The 15,631-nt window shown below is 46.5% G+C and overlaps 1 protein-coding gene across 1 annotated transcript; it reads right to left on the minus strand.

Moving 5' to 3' along the window:
• Positions 1–312: 312 nt before the first annotated feature.
• On the minus strand, positions 313–15,239 carry med16 (mediator complex subunit 16). The gene is made up of 16 exons (XM_047374358.1): positions 14,899–15,239; positions 13,433–13,609; positions 9,052–9,159; positions 8,775–8,944; positions 8,411–8,692; positions 8,185–8,334; positions 8,000–8,105; positions 7,763–7,918; positions 5,889–6,106; positions 3,153–3,359; positions 2,848–3,058; positions 2,633–2,775; positions 2,155–2,347; positions 922–1,138; positions 766–849; positions 313–608 (listed from the first exon to the last, which is right to left on the minus strand). Exons 2-16 carry the CDS (start codon positions 13,569–13,571, stop codon positions 482–484), a joined length of 2,511 nt encoding a protein of 836 aa, XP_047230314.1. The 5' UTR covers positions 13,572–13,609; positions 14,899–15,239; the 3' UTR covers positions 313–481.
• Between the last annotated feature and the right edge of the window lie 392 nt (positions 15,240–15,631).

The following is a 15,631-nucleotide window of genomic DNA, read 5'->3' on the forward strand; positions in this document are numbered from 1 at the left end:
CTCTGTGTGAATTTCCAGGTTCTGTTGGTGCTATGGTCTCATCCCACAGTCCAAACTCATTTGAGTTGGTTCCAGCTGAGTGTCCCTGTGTTTGTCTTGTGATAGGCCGGCGGTCCATCCAGGTGCCCCCATCTCCACCTGTTGGTTGGGTCAGGGCTTTTTATAAAAAAATCATCTGAAAATTTAACAGCACTCTGATGCGTCATCTGGACCTGAACCAACTGATCCGTTTAGAGCAGAACCAACAAAGAACTGACCTTCACAGTAGAGCACGGACACTTGGTTGGATCTGAGACAGACGACAGACTTAAATAAGTTTGGAATCTTTATTAGAAAAACAGGTTTTATTTACAGAAGACAGGGGGCGCTGCAGCCTCGTAGGTTTTAAAGCAGGAGGTTCTGGTCCTTACGCCTGCTTCATTCAGAACTTGTGTCCAGCTACATGACCACAGTGAGGGTGAACACACCTGCTCAGGTGTGTTCAGGAGAACGTGGGCGGGATCCTCCTCCATAGACCCCCACACAGGCAGTTCTTGATCCAGCGCTGCTCCCACTGCTTAATGGCATTGGTCTTGTTGGGGGAGCGAAGCATCGTCACACAGCCACACCTGAAGGGGGCGGAGTTTCACACCTTACAGCTGACCACTTCAACATCATGTTTCAAACACACCAAACATGATGAATAACTGAGATCAGGATCAGAAAATCAAACGTAACAGATGAATAAATCCTGTGCTGCAATGACATCACTTCCTGTGGACTCACCTGGTGCAGGCCTTACTCTCTTCAGTGGGACTGACGCCCATGTGAATGCAGCGCAGGTTATCCATCTTCTGAGCTCCAGGACTCCTGAAAACAAGCACAAATCCGTTCATCTGGACCTGGATCACAGTCTGCTCTGACTGACCAGCTGAGGTTTACCTGGTGAAGACGTCCAGGGGAGCGGCGCCTCCTGCTCCTTGTAACGATGAGGCTTTTCCAAACTGCAGCCGCAGTGGAAGCTTTCCCTGCAACTTCACGATAATACCATCATTCACTGGGAGCCAGTCCATACTGGGAACCAGCAGCTGACTGGGCAGCAGACAACACTCATCTATGAGGCTCTCATCGGGTTCCTGGGGGAGGCCGTCGTCCCGTGCTGCCAGATAGGGGACAGGAGCTGGGGATTAACTGCAGGCGTTTTAGATCAATATCTAACGTGCATTACAGCTGAGCGATGTAACAATATTCATAACATCATTTATGACATGCAAGAAACAAATATTACACCATCGCCAAACTGATATGAATTTCCATAGAATCCATACCCATCTGCATACAATTAACTGGAAGCTTAGTTGTTTTCCTAATGCTCCTGAATGCATCACTTACATGCTCTTCACCCCACCCATCCAGAAAGCCTGCATCTGTTTCAGGTCAGTGGCGGCATCATGGCGACAGTTAAAGAGCCCGACAAGAATTACAGCGGTCAGAGATGTTGCATCAATACAGTAGGAACTTATTTTAGAGGGAAAAAGGTTCTGGATGGAAGAGGAAACTTTCTTCACCGAGTCATCCTGGAGGAGAGACATGTCAGCTCGTTTCCATCTAAACTGCTTCTGTTGAGTGCTACATTTGGATAATCTGACGAGGAGAGAAACTGTTGAAAAACTCAATAACCGTTTGAGGTTGGACGATATGGCGGCACCAGACAGAGCAGAGCAGAGGAGGTCATCGGTTTTATCAAGACAAATTCACGGACAACAGCGTTCGTGGTGACAAGAAGCTGAGTAATGTGGCAGCTTCCATCGTGATCTCTCTGCTGCCGTGTTTCAGGCCATGCAGGACTCAGATATTCATTTTCCTTTTAGTTGGTTTTTTACATTTAGTGGTTGATTAACCTTGTGCTCTGGTCAGCTGTCAGGAGACCCATTCTGTGTGCTCAGATTATTGGCAACATTTTGGGTAGTGATTGTTTTTTGCAAGTCTGTGGATGAGCTAATCTACTGTTTTCATGATGAGGAGCCAAACTGCAGGAGTACCTTTAGCCTGGCAGGAAATCATGTCTAGTTCCAATGGTCGATATGAAGAGGACAGCTGTGTTACGGTATCATGTTACAGCCATGAAACATCAGCTGTGTTACAGGTGTGTAACACCAGGAATATTTCTCTTACAGCACAGCCACAGTTTGGTGAGCAGTCTGAACAGCAGCTGCATGCTGTCCTGGTTGTCTGACATGGCGGTGAAGGTGGGGAGGCAGCCAGGCTTCAGCAGACCCCAGATCCGGATCATCACCAGCATCTCCCTCAGCATTCCCAAAGATGCACCGTCTCTCATGAAGCCAAAACCGGGCCGAACAATGGAGCCCTGCAGGAGACAGCCAAACAGAGGCAAGAGGTCAACATCTACCCTTAGGGGTGGGGGAGGGTCAAAGTTCCCCTTTAAGGAACCTGTAAATAAATGCGAACATGGAGTCAGGTGTGATGCGGCGGCTGAATTTCTTTTGCAGGCGTTTAATCTGTGATGATTTTATTTTTGTAATGTTATTGATCTCACACAGTTCATCTGAGATGGCGTCCTCCACTGTGCTACGCCTGCAGACCTGCGTTCAGTCTGTCCACATGGATCATCCGCTGTGTGCGCTGTACCCACCTGACTCACCTGGTTGGGCAGGTTTGAAAGCAGATACAGGACGAAGTCTCCCACCCACTGGATGAGCTGCTGCAGTGACTGAAGGGGAGGACCATCCAGCACAAACTCCTCCGTCTTCAGATTGATCATCACCTTATCAATGTCTAAGGAGACACAATGCTCAGGTCAGCCGTACTCCAGTACCTGATTGCTGCCCCCAGGTGTGCTGGTTTTACCTGTGTCTGTGTTCTTGGCGCAGATCTCGGTCAGGCGGTCACCTGGACTCTTGTCAGGCGTGTTGAGGACGTGCGGCCTCAGCAGAGACTTGAGGGTGGAGCTGATGGCGATCAGCAGCAGTTTGGCGTGGAAATCACATGCTCTGGCAGCCGTCGCCGTGGACAGTTTACAGAGAGAGGCTTTGACAGCTACGATACGTGTTGCCAGAACCTGAATGAGAGGACAGATGACCGATCAATAAAAAGGATCGTATTCCAATCAGAGACTTATTAATAATCGACAGTGCAGTAGAGCAGGTTCTGACCTGCTGCAGTGCCTGGTTCTGCCTCATGTACTCCTCGTGCAGTTTCTCCACCAGGTTGTGGACCATGTTGGGCTGCACGTGCAGCAGGACGTCCCACCAGTCGTAGCCCGTCACCATGCAGTACTCCAGCAAGAACAGCAGGTGGCGCAGTGTGGTGTTCATCTCCAGAACCTGACCCATGGAGGGTGACACTCGCAGCATGTGGAGCTGAGGATCAAACAGCCACTGGTTAATGAGAGGAGGAGACCTGGCGCGTTACAGCAGGAAGACATAAAACCCGTTCAGGGCAAAGCTTTTCTCAGAAATTATTCGTTTTATTCAAAATAAATGTAGAAATGATGGCTGTGAGTTTTCTTTATTTGCTTGTTTCACCAGAACACCGGGCCGGATTCCAACCAGTACTGAGCCTCTGGACAGAGTGGACTGATGGGCAGCTGGAAACATCATCTAACATCTGATCACTCCTGATTAGCTCAGAAGAGTGGTGTAAATACACTGCTTTACTTGAATGTTTTTCATTTCATTCAGGAACAGAACCCATTTTGGGTCAGGGTCAAGTCATCTATCTAATAATCAATAGATTAATTGGATAACCAGCACATGTCCCCTCCACCACCAGAACCAGAACTTTACCTGCTCACATGTAAACCCCAGCCCTCTATCTACAGTCAGTTCAGTGACCTGGATCTACCTGTTGTTAGCACCGTGTGCCTGGATGGCTCTGAACTTCAATGAGAAAAACTGAGGTGAAGGTATGGAAGCTCCACTGAGAACCTCATGTAGATGTTGGTTCCTTGGCCCGGTAGATCAGACCCACCTGTGGGTCAAAGTAGCAGCTGGCTAAATGAAGGCCAATTTTTACTCAGCCGCAGTTGGAACCAGCGATCCACTCGGCTGGACTACTGTGACAGACTTTATGAGGGAACCAGTGGTTCCTGCATCTCTCAGCTTCAGAGGAACCAGAACGCTGCTGCAGGTCTTTCAACTGACACGCCAAAGTCTGACCTCCCTGTCTGTTCATTTAAGGATTCCTTTTCAGTTCTTTTATTTGCTTTTGCTTGGACAGGTGCGGCGTCCCTACACTCCCTCATGGTCCCTCGGGTCAGACGATCAGCTGCTCCTCAGCGTCCTGAAGATGAAGAGTAAGCTCAGAGGAGACCGTGTTTTTGCTCAAGCAGCTCCAAAATAATGGAACGACCTTCCCTTGAACATCAGACAGGCGTCTTCTCTCTGACCTTTGACCCCATCTGATTTTTAAATAGTTTTTCCTCATTCTGACTGATTTTAATTAATAAGATGGACTTTATTGACCTCACAATAGAGAACTCAAGTCGTTACAGCAGCTCTTAGTAACACACAGGTGCAGAAAGTCAGGAAGAAATGTGCAATCAAAGAAGAACAAGGTGCATGAGTAGAAACAAGTAGAAATAATAGAATCAAATAACTTATGTACAGTAAAATGTGGAGATCCTTATGCTAAAGTGACAATGATTGCAGGTATTCACAAATACAGAAGTGGTTGCGTTTTATTACTGGTTTATTTTGGTTTCCTGCTGGTTCATTTATTCTGTGTTCAGGTCTTTGCTTCTGCAGGGGTTTAAAGTGATCTATGAATAAAGCTGTAATCATTTCTACCTGTTGTTATGGAGAGCAACGTTCTGCTAGGAACATCGTTCCAGATTTGATTAAACTTCACAATAAAATCTAGAAACAATAGTTTTGACTTGTGTGATGTAGAAGGCGAGAGCTTGTGTCTCACTGGGTCTCGGCTGTAGAAACAGAAGCTCTGGATGAATGAATGAAACGTCTTATTTCTAAGAATAAAATCAAACTCACAGTGAGTCGTGTCGGTGTGCAACAGGAGCTCCATGATGATCCTCAACCTTTTATCTGGGTTCTCTAGCAAATATTTCTTTGACAGTAAAACAGGTACAGACAAGCTCCTCCTGGATCTTCTAAGCTGGACATGTAGAAGTTCATCTCAACATTGTTGTTGAATATCTGTGTGTTAAGATGCTCAGAACCAAACTGATCCATTTGTGGAGCGTTTGGATCATTGCAGCATGTCATTTGAAGCTTTCTTCCTCACATCTGGACTCAGGTTTGTTCATGATGGCTCTGGATCATCCATCTGTCTGTGGCTCCAACATTAGACTGATTATTTGTGAAGATGAAGCTGTTTATGGGTTTCTACACCAAATGCACCTTGAGCTCCGCTGCTCTCTGATATCCGTTCACCTCTACCGCTTCTCCGTGCAACAACGTTGCGGAGGAGCACGGTGCGCCCAGGTCTCGGCTGAACTTTGACCTCGGTGCACCGTGACAGATGTTCTCGCGGCCAACAGGATGTGTATCACAGTGCTCCAGACAGAGCAGAAAGCAGCTGGTCCACGTGGACACAGACTCCTTCAGAACCTCCTTTCTGGATCACAGCATCTCATCATCATTTTCTCTCAGGGTTCTTTGCTTTTAAACGTTTTGGGTCTTTTCCCCCAGCTTCCTGTTCATAATCTCCTCTCTCAATCAGGGATAATGTTAACAGAGACAGGTTGTGCAACCGCAACAAGTGTCCCCTGTGAAACACGGGACCCAGGCAGGACATAAATAGGTTCTATGAAATAAAGAACCAAAGAAAGGGATTCTATTTTAAATTGAATCTTTTGAGTCACTGGAGGAATCGTTTCACCTCGAATCAGGAACAGTTTCCAGTTTTAATATCCAGGTGTTCTGCCTCACCTTTCCATGGCTGTCGACTCCAGCCAGGGCCAACGAGGTCCAGGAGAACTGCAAGGCCTTGAAGTGGAGCGTGGGGCCTGCGGTCCTCTGGCGTTTGATGGCGGCCTCATCTCCGGGCCGCTGGGCAGAGGAGGAGGAGCCGTAGAAGACCCCCATGGTGTGGAGGGAGAGGCGGTGGAGGATCTGGATGCTGCCATCATGGAAGCCCAGAGCCAAACCTGAGAACCAGAACAGGACAGGTGGGTCACATACAGGTCCTTCTCAAAATATTAGCATATTGTGATAAAGTTCATTATTTTCTATAATGTAATGATGAAAATTTAACATTCATATATTTTAGATTCATTGCACACTAACTGAAATATTTCAGGTCTTTTATTGTCTTAATACGGATGATTTTGGCATACAGCTCATGAAAACCCAAAATTCCTATCTCATAAAATTAGCATATTTCATCCGACCAATAAAAGAAAAGTGTTTTTAATACAAAAAACGTCAACCTTCAAATAATCATGTACAGTTATGCACTCAATACTTGGTCGGGAATCCTTTGGCAGAAATGACTGCTTCAATGCGGCGTGGCATGGAGGCAATCAGCCTGTGGCACTGCTGAGGTCTTATGGAGGCCCAGGATGCTTCGATAGCTGCCTTTAGCTCATCCAGAGTGTTGGGTCTTGAGTCTCTCAACGTTCTCTTCACAATATCCCACAGATTCTCTATGGGGTTCAGGTCAGGAGAGTTGGCAGGCCAATTGAGCACAGTGATACCATGGTCAGTAAACCATTTACCAGTGGTTTTGGCACTGTGAGCAGGTGCCAGGTCGTGCTGAAAAATGAAATCTTCATCTCCATAAAGCTTTTCAGCAGATGGAAGCATGAAGTGCTCCAAAATCTCCTGATAGCTAGCTGCATTGACCCTGCCCTTGATAAAACACAGTGGACCAACACCAGCAGCTGACACGGCACCCCAGACCATCACTGACTGTGGGTACTTGACACTGGACTTCTGGCATTTTGGCATTTCCTTCTCCCCAGTCTTCCTCCAGACTCTGGCACCTTGATTTCTGAATGACATGCAGAATTTGCTTTCATCCGAAAAAAGTACTTTGGACCACTGAGCAACAGTCCAGTGCTGCTTCTCTGTAGCCCAGGTCTGGGGAATGCAGCACCTGTAGCCCATTTCCTGCACACGCCTGTGCACGGTGGCTCTGGATGTTTCTACTCCAGACTCAGTCCACTGCTTCCGCAGGTCCCCCAAGGTCTGGAATCGGCCCTTCTCCACAATCTTCCTCAGGGTCCGGTCACCTCTTCTCGTTGTGCAGCGTTTTCTGCCACACTTTTTCCTTCCCACAGACTTCCCACTGAGGTGCCTTGATACAGCACTCTGGGAACAGCCTATTCGTTCAGAAATGTCTTTCTGTGTCTGACCCTCTTGCTTGAGGGTGTCAATAGTGGCCTTCTGGACAGCAGTCAGGTCGGCAGTCTTACCCATGATTGGGGTTTTGAGTGATGAACCAGGCTGGGAGTTTTAAAGGCCTCAGGAATCTTTTGCAGGTGTTTAGAGTTAACTCGTTGATTCAGATGATTAGGTTCATAGCTCGTTTAGAGACCCTTTTAATGATATGCTAATTTTGTGAGATAGGAATTTTGGGTTTTCATGAGCTGTATGCCAAAATCATCCGTATTAAGACAATAAAAGACCTGAAATATTTCAGTTCGTGTGCAATGAATCTAAAATATATGAATGTTAAATTTTCATCATGACATTATGGAAAATAATGAACTTTATCACAATATGCTAATATTTTGAGAAGGACCTGTAATACTTTAATTTAAAGACTGTTTCAGTCGGACAGTTCTGCTGGCTCTGCTCACCGAGGCCGGGGCAGAACTTGGTGTCTGACGCCACCTTCAGGTCGGTGTTGGAGATGGAGATGGGCAGTTTGGGCAGAGCCACGGCAGACACTCGCTCCAGGTCACTGGTGGTCGTCAGGATCCTCCACTTCAGGATAGTTGGCTGCTTCTCACCCACTGCACACAGAAGGGGTCAGGGGTCAGGGGTCAAGATAGGGCTCTGCATTTTGATCAGTATAACTAGTGTGAGTCTCTTACCAACTGGAGATCGATGCTGGAAGATGTTGTTGACAGGAAGTCCCTCCTTCCTCAGGGACCAACACTCCACAATGCTGCCGTTCTGATTGGATGCACACAGCAGCACCTGAAACACAGTTGAGTTGTCAGAGAGCTGCTCGCAGTCAAACGTTGCTCATACTGGTGGAACTGGTGCCACAGGTCACCTGCTCCGAGTTCTCTCGGGTCAGAAACTTGAGATGAGTGACAGCTGGGTATTTGTCCCTCCTCATCGGGTCGGTGGTGCAACGCAGGAACAGCGATGGCAGCAGCTCAGTGTCGATACGACACTTCTCGCTCACAACGCTTACCACCACCTGAACGCACACACCAAACTGTTTACCTCACCGAAATGGCATGTTACCGTAGCAACCAACGCTGGCTCACTCTCACCTTGTAAAACTGAACCGGGGAGGAGCTGCTGCCATCGGTGGCGGCCACCACGATGTTGCCTCCTCCTGTGAAGGCGATGTCGGCCAATGCCACGCGTCCTCGCAGCCGACACAGGCTCTCACTGGCTGTCAGCAGGGCGCCCCCTGGCTTCAGCAGCGACACGGTGACCAGGCCGCTCACGGTCACCGCCAACCAGCCCTCCATAGGCTTCCCGCCAAACAGAGTGAGAGACGGAGAGAACTTCACCCGCGAAAACTTCTCCCCGAAGTTGGTGGAACCGGACTGAAGCAAGAGGAGACAGGATGACGCATTTGCCTGCTCTGCAGCATTCTATTGGCCAATAACTGACAGGAAGTGACCTCACCATCTCCACATGCAGTGCCAGTTTGACGCCGTTGTGCAGCCAGCTCAGAGCCACGATGGGATCTCCGTCCACAGAGCTGGAGAGGACCCTCTCCCAGCTGTTGACCAGGTGGTCCGACATGGACCAGCATTTAATCTGACCGTCGCCATCAGCGGACAGCAGCCTAGAACCTTCAGAACCCAGCAAGAACACAGCAGAACAGCATTAAAACAAAAAGGAACCTTGGAGTTAGAAAACCTGACCACCACTAGCAGCCTAAGCTGCAGGGAAACCTCACCAGACTGGTCCCACTCCAGACAAGAAATGACCTCGCTGTGGCCAGAGTTGATGGAGAACACGTCCCAGGGATGCTCGGAGTCAATGATGTGGATCATGTGACTGATGTCTGAAAAACAAAGCTGAGGATGTCTGGAGGTGGAGCCTGAACAGGTCTGAGTGGAGCAACATCTGAGTGGGTCTCTGGGCCTTTGTTGGTCTGTACCTGATTTATTTGGTTATCTGTGGGTTTAGATTACTTCAAATCAGAACCATGCAGCACCTTGATGCATTGAAAACTCCTGGTCCTGCAGGCCAACCTCAAATCAGGATCAAGTTTCTGTTATAACTCTGTCAAAGCTAGAAGAGTCAGCATGTTTTAGAGGACTAAATGGGAGTGTCTGAAGCATTAGGACCAAGAAGAAATGGCTGACTCTCCCTGACAACAGGTCAGAGCTTCCAACTCCTGCTGCTGCCCACACCCACCCAAGGCAGACCAAATCCCACCTCCCAGACCTGATGTTGATATTCTCCTATTGCTTGGTCAAAACCAGTCCTTCCTTCAGATCATGGAAGCAGAGGTCCACCAGAACATAGCGGGCTGACTCTCGTTCCCTCCGCTCAGCAAGATGCTGACTTCCTGAAAATGAACCTCTTGTTTGCATGTTTCCTTAGTGGACGTGTAAGTTGTCTATCTGGCTGCACTGGGGCTGCATTGAGGGAACTGGTTCTAAATTCAATTCAAAGGAACTGATTCATGTTCATAGTTCATCATCTAAACACTCTGAACTAAGTTCACAACATCAACTAGTTCTCATTAATCAGATTTTTAGAAATAGGTCATGACATCCTTCACTAACTAGCATGTGGTTTATGTTATTTGCTCCTGTTGTCCTGAAACAGCAGCTTTCATTCATTTAAATGTTCATTTTATTGTTTTCATCATCACAAAACTATGAAATTTGACCAAACAAAATCCATTTAGACTAGGTTTGTGATAAGATCACTAAAACCGGTCTTCTTACCATCTAGTCAGCCCAGGCAGGACCTGGCATGATTTAGTTTGATCCTTCAAGCTGCTCAGTAATCCTGATTAACTGCCTGATGTCCTGGATAAAGCAGTAGAAACGCTCAGTCATGATAAATAAATCCAGGAGGGCTTTAAATTATTTTGGTCATAAAGGAGTTAAAACAGCACAATGTTGCTCTTTAATGAAATCTTGATTCTGTCGAAGAACATCGATCTACTACATCGATCGAGCTACCGACCCGTATGGAAGCTGTCGCTTCTCTTTGCTGTTTGACCCGTTGGTCTGTTAGGTCAGAGGCTTCTGTTGCAATCTTTAAGTATAAAACAGATTGGAGGCGCCAAAGTCAAGTTTAAAGTGACGGGAGAACCGTTCGTCTACATTTTCAATATAGGTCCTAAAAAGAAGGCAAAAGTGGCCTGAATGTGGGATGAGAAAATGGCAGCGCACACGGACGCAGCGGATCGGTCCTCTTCACCTCAGGGTTTAGTGTGCTAGTATCACCACTTGTTTAACATACATGTCGAGCTGACAGCTGGCAGGAACCTTTTAAGATTAACAAATGCAGCGAGGGGAGTGTTTCATCAGAGTTTCTCCGCTCCTACAACATTCTGGTCGACATAGCGAGAATCCCGGCTCTCCGTGGATTATCCTCCTAGCGGTGCTGCAGGGCCGGTGCATCAGTAAGGCTACATAAGCGACTTACTAAAGCACCGCTCCCCAGTGTTTTCCTCACTAAGCAAATAACCTTTTTGCATTATTTGCTGTTATTTCAGCTTTTAACTTTGTTCTTTCTTTTCTCTTCCTAGAAGCTACACCTGGCCTGACTCTGAGTCTACCTGTGACACCTTTCTGGAGAGGGGCATCGTCCAAGCTTCTGCTGGCAACAACTTAATGCTCACCTTCTACAGATGATCCACATGACCCTGTCTTTCAGTGTTTAACCCTTTCTCTCTCCTAGACATGGCTACTGACTGAGCTTCTACTGTAACTAACTCTATGTTCTCTCTTTCAGACTCTAACCTTGAAAACTGGATCAGAGTTTATCTGTTCTTTCTTTCTAGATGAAACGACTAAAGGAGCTACATCCATTAACATTTACTTTTCCTTCCCATAGAAAGTACTCCTGGATCAGTGCTTCTTTGTTCTCTTTGTGTCTCTGCTCTGTTCTCTCAAACCTCCAGTCGGTCGTGGCAGATGGCCGCTCACACTGAGCCTGGTTCTGGTTCTGCTGGAGGTTTCTTCCTGTTAAAAGGGAGTTTTTCCTCTCCACTGTCGCTACATGCATGCTCAGTATGAGGGATTGCTGCAAAGTCAACGCCAGTGACTGTCCACTGTCTCTACATGCTCATCCAGGAGGAGTGAATGCTGCAAGTCACTGACTGGATGCAATCTGCTGGGTTTCCTTAGATAGAAAAACTTTTTATCCAATTTGAATAAATAACTGAATCTGACTGAACTGTTCAATGGTTACGATTAATTGGAATGTATGAACCTGACTGTTGTGAATCAGCCAATAGAAATAAACTGAATTGAATTAAATGAATTCCAGATCCCTCGCCAACAAAATCATACGTAGCGCCAGATGCTAACGCTAACTCGGCTATCGAACCCCTTCACCGCAGTATTAGCAGTCAGCTGACTGCGCCCTGTACGTCGTTGCCAGGGGTGTTAACCACGTGGAAATAAATCCAGAGCGCCCTAAATTCCAGCAGCACGTTGTAGAAGGTACACATCACACAGTGCTTTAGGACCACGCTGCTACCACACCTGGGCCATTCTGACCACACCACACTGGTTTTAATCCCACTGAGGAAAGCTGCCCCTAACAGCATAAAGACAGATGGAGCCTCTCAGCTGCTGCAGGACCGTTTCAGTAGGACCAGCTGGGACACTTTTGAAGACTGGGAAATGTTTAGTGATGTGAACTGTGCTACATTAAAAGCTTCAGCATTATTGTCACAGTGGATAAACACATACGAGTCTATCCCAGTCTGAACGCCTGGATGACCAGGGTCGTCCAGAGGCGGCTGGTCTGGCGACATGACCGTTCCTAACTTAGAGAGGAGGATCAAAAATCTGATTATAAAAGGAAGACTGAGGAACATCTGGACAGCAACAACGGGAGGCAAGTATGGATGGGTGTCCAGCACAAGATCAACTACAGGACTGGTCCTGGAACTGTGGGAGATGATTTATCGCTGGCAGAGGAACTGGACCACTACTTTGCTCGGTTTGAAGTGGATCCATCAGAGACAGTTAGATCCTACCCAGAAACCAATACGCCCATTGTCATAGAGAAGGACGAGGTGAGACGCACGCTGCAGGCCATCAACCCACAGAAGGCAGCTGGACCTGATGGCATCTCAGGATGAGTGCTGTGCAGACCAGTTGGCTGGAGTCTTCAACAGGATATTCAACCAGTCCCAGTCTCAAGTCCACTGTTCCACCCTGCATGAAAACCTTCATCACAGGGCCTCTAATGCCTACAGGGCAGTTACACTGACCCCTGTGGTTATGACGTGCTGCGAGAAACTCCACATCGTGTCATTTATTCATTCAATGCTTCATCCTCACCAGTTTGCCTACAGTCTACAGAGGACACTGGCTACTGCTCTTTATGCTGTCCTGTCCCATCTGGAGCAGCAGGGGGAGCTACGCTCGGCTGCTCTGCATTCAACACTGTCCTCCCCCACAGACTGGAGACCAAACTGTCACACAGGACCACACTCCACCTAGCAATGGATCGAGGACCTCCTGAGTGATCATCTCAGTGGGTTAGAGTGGACCGCTTCCTGTTTGTAATGCAACCCAGCGTCTTGTCCAGAACACGGTTCTCTGTCAGTTCAGACTAAGCAATAAGTGCAAAATGATGTGACATGAATGGAAGACAGTTACGGATTATTTAGGTATTAGGTTTTGATATTTTTTATTCTTCTTTCTCTATATTTTAGTTATTAAGTGGAGAACTGCGATTACATTTGTTGTTCAATGTTTATTTGCTACAGTGACAATAAAGATTCTTTGTATTTGCTGCCTGCACACACACGTACACACACACACACACACACAGCAGGCCCTCAGTGCTCACCTTGAAGGAAAATGCTGCAGCTCTTTCTACATAAGGAAAGTTTGTCCCTAAGGAAAGCAGAGTAACTGAGTGCTTTTAAAGAACTTCGTATTAAAAACAGCACGGTTTAGTTCACAGCTCTCAACAATGTCAGCTCCACCCAGGAACACGCAGCACTGCGTTCATTTATGAAGATGAACGCATACAACCAGAATGCACTTTCTAATGGTCCACAACCTAATGTCATCATATCTCCCACCCCCCACTGTGAGTGTCTGTGGATCTTGGTAGATTTTTGTGGGTACCTTTGTCATCATCTTCATTCTTCAGGTCAGTGGTGAAGGCCACCAGGTTCCTGCAGGACCAGGAGCAGACCAGAGGGATGGATGGACAGTGGGTGCTCTTTGGACGTTTCTCCCACTCACACACATACGCCAGCTCCATGATTTAACCAAAGAAGAAGAACTGGGAGGACACCTCACCTGAGGAAACACACACAGTTAGTGAGGCTTGAGGTTGCAGATCAGTTTATTGTTCCGATCATCTGTGAAAGATTTTAGAGTTGCTGTTTAGTTTCGCTTTTAACTGGGAACAAACCAGCATCGTTTTACTCTCATTCAATCTAGTTTTATAAAAAATGTGTTGAATTTAAAAATAAAAACATCTTGATGTGTGAGAGCCGATCCAGCACAGATCACCTGGAGACACCTGCTGAATAATTCTCTCCAGCAGTGAATCATCACAGAGGACAGGTACATAAGTCACACAGGGCCCCATGCTGGTTACATGGGGCCACATGAGGCATCCCAGTGTGAAGAAACACAAATACATCAGGTCTTCTGCACCTACTGAACCCCAAGCTTAATTCAGATGACGCTTCCTCTGCCTGACCTTCACTGTTCTGACTGTTGGATGCTTCAGTTACCACCTGATCACGCCATCACTCCTCATGCCAGAACCTGGACAGTGTTTTCAGATGCATCCCTGAAGCCTCTGGTGGCTGTTCTCGATGATCCAGCTCCTTGATAGGATTTAAATCCCCGTCACATTTGGACCAGCTCAGATCAGGACTGCACAATGCCAGGAAACCTTTCTACTGTCATGCTGATGCTGAGGGTTGACTAGGATGAACCCACATTTTCACCACCAGTCGCAGTGAGACCAACAAAGATAGAAATCAAGTGTGAGCATCGAGGACCGTGAAGGTCCATCTATGCAGAACCGTTGCATAGCATTTATAACATCCTCTCAAATATTGCATCCAAGCAGTTCTTTGCTATTGACATGTTGCACACATTGATAATCATATTTGGGTCCTGATTAAATCTAAATGAAGTTTCCTTCTGGGACCTCCACTGGTTCTGGAGCGACCTGTAAATCTCCCACCTACACAACGGTTGTTCACTATACCCTGATTTTATTAATAAAGCATAAACGGAAGATCTGACTGTTTATGGAAACTGGGAACCATAATAAATTAATTACCTGATTTAAAACGGATTTGAGGTGTAAAATTAACATAATACTGTTTAATAGGGTAGGTTCTACTCCATTTGAAAGCCCTTTTAAATATGGGCCCATTTAAACTCGGTTCAATCTGTTAGTTTGAAGACAGACTTTAATCAGATATCTTTATTTTTCATATTTAAAAACAACCTCTTTAACCTAAACCTGCAGCCGAACTGAACCAATTCTCAGACGGATCCAGGTTCAGTAGATGGAGGAAGTTAAAAGTTCGCTGGTTTCTTTAATATAGCTGCTGTTAGCTTACCTGACCGATTAAGCGCCGATAAAATAAAGAAAATAATCTGGTTCAGACTCAGAGTTAAAGCTTAAAGAATAAACTTTAATATAAACTGCGGGTCGGAACCGGGCAAGGTTTAGAATAACAGAATTTTAGAGTTTAAGTATATTCATAAAGCGGAGTTAAAGATCGTTTGTGTTTAAAAACAATCCGCCTCGGTCCAACGCAAGCTGTCCGAACAGCTGCCTGAATGTAAAACTGATTTATGGAAGCATTTCCACAACAAGCTTGACATAAAAATGATTAAATCTGTGTTGTGCTTGCTTCTTGGTGCTGAAGGTGACTGCTCTACAGATAATTCCCGTATTATCCGGTTAAACCTGCGAGATGTTTCCCGAAAAGGCGGCGCGGGCAGCCTTCAAAGCGCCGAGGACCTTTTCCCTGAGCGCGTTCTGACAGGCATACAAACATGTTTAAAATTCACATGCCCACCATCATTAATTTACTGACGCATTTGCTTAAACCTCAGTTACAGATTTGGGCAGAACATTCCTCTGAAGTTTAAAAATGAATGTGCATGCTTTCATTTTGATGGTCAGACGGACAGTTTCGCACACCGAATCAAATCTGAAACTCAGACCCAAGAGGTGGTTTATGCAAATGTGTTCATGGCAACAGTCAGAAAAAAAAAAAAGGTGTGCTTCTGAAGGCCATCAGTTAACATTTAAATGTATTTATTCTTTATTTAAATCAGGAGAAA

This window comes from Girardinichthys multiradiatus, chromosome 9 (genome assembly GCF_021462225.1).
Source record: "Girardinichthys multiradiatus isolate DD_20200921_A chromosome 9, DD_fGirMul_XY1, whole genome shotgun sequence".
In the NCBI taxonomy this organism is placed as follows: Eukaryota; Metazoa; Chordata; class Actinopteri; order Cyprinodontiformes; family Goodeidae; genus Girardinichthys; species Girardinichthys multiradiatus.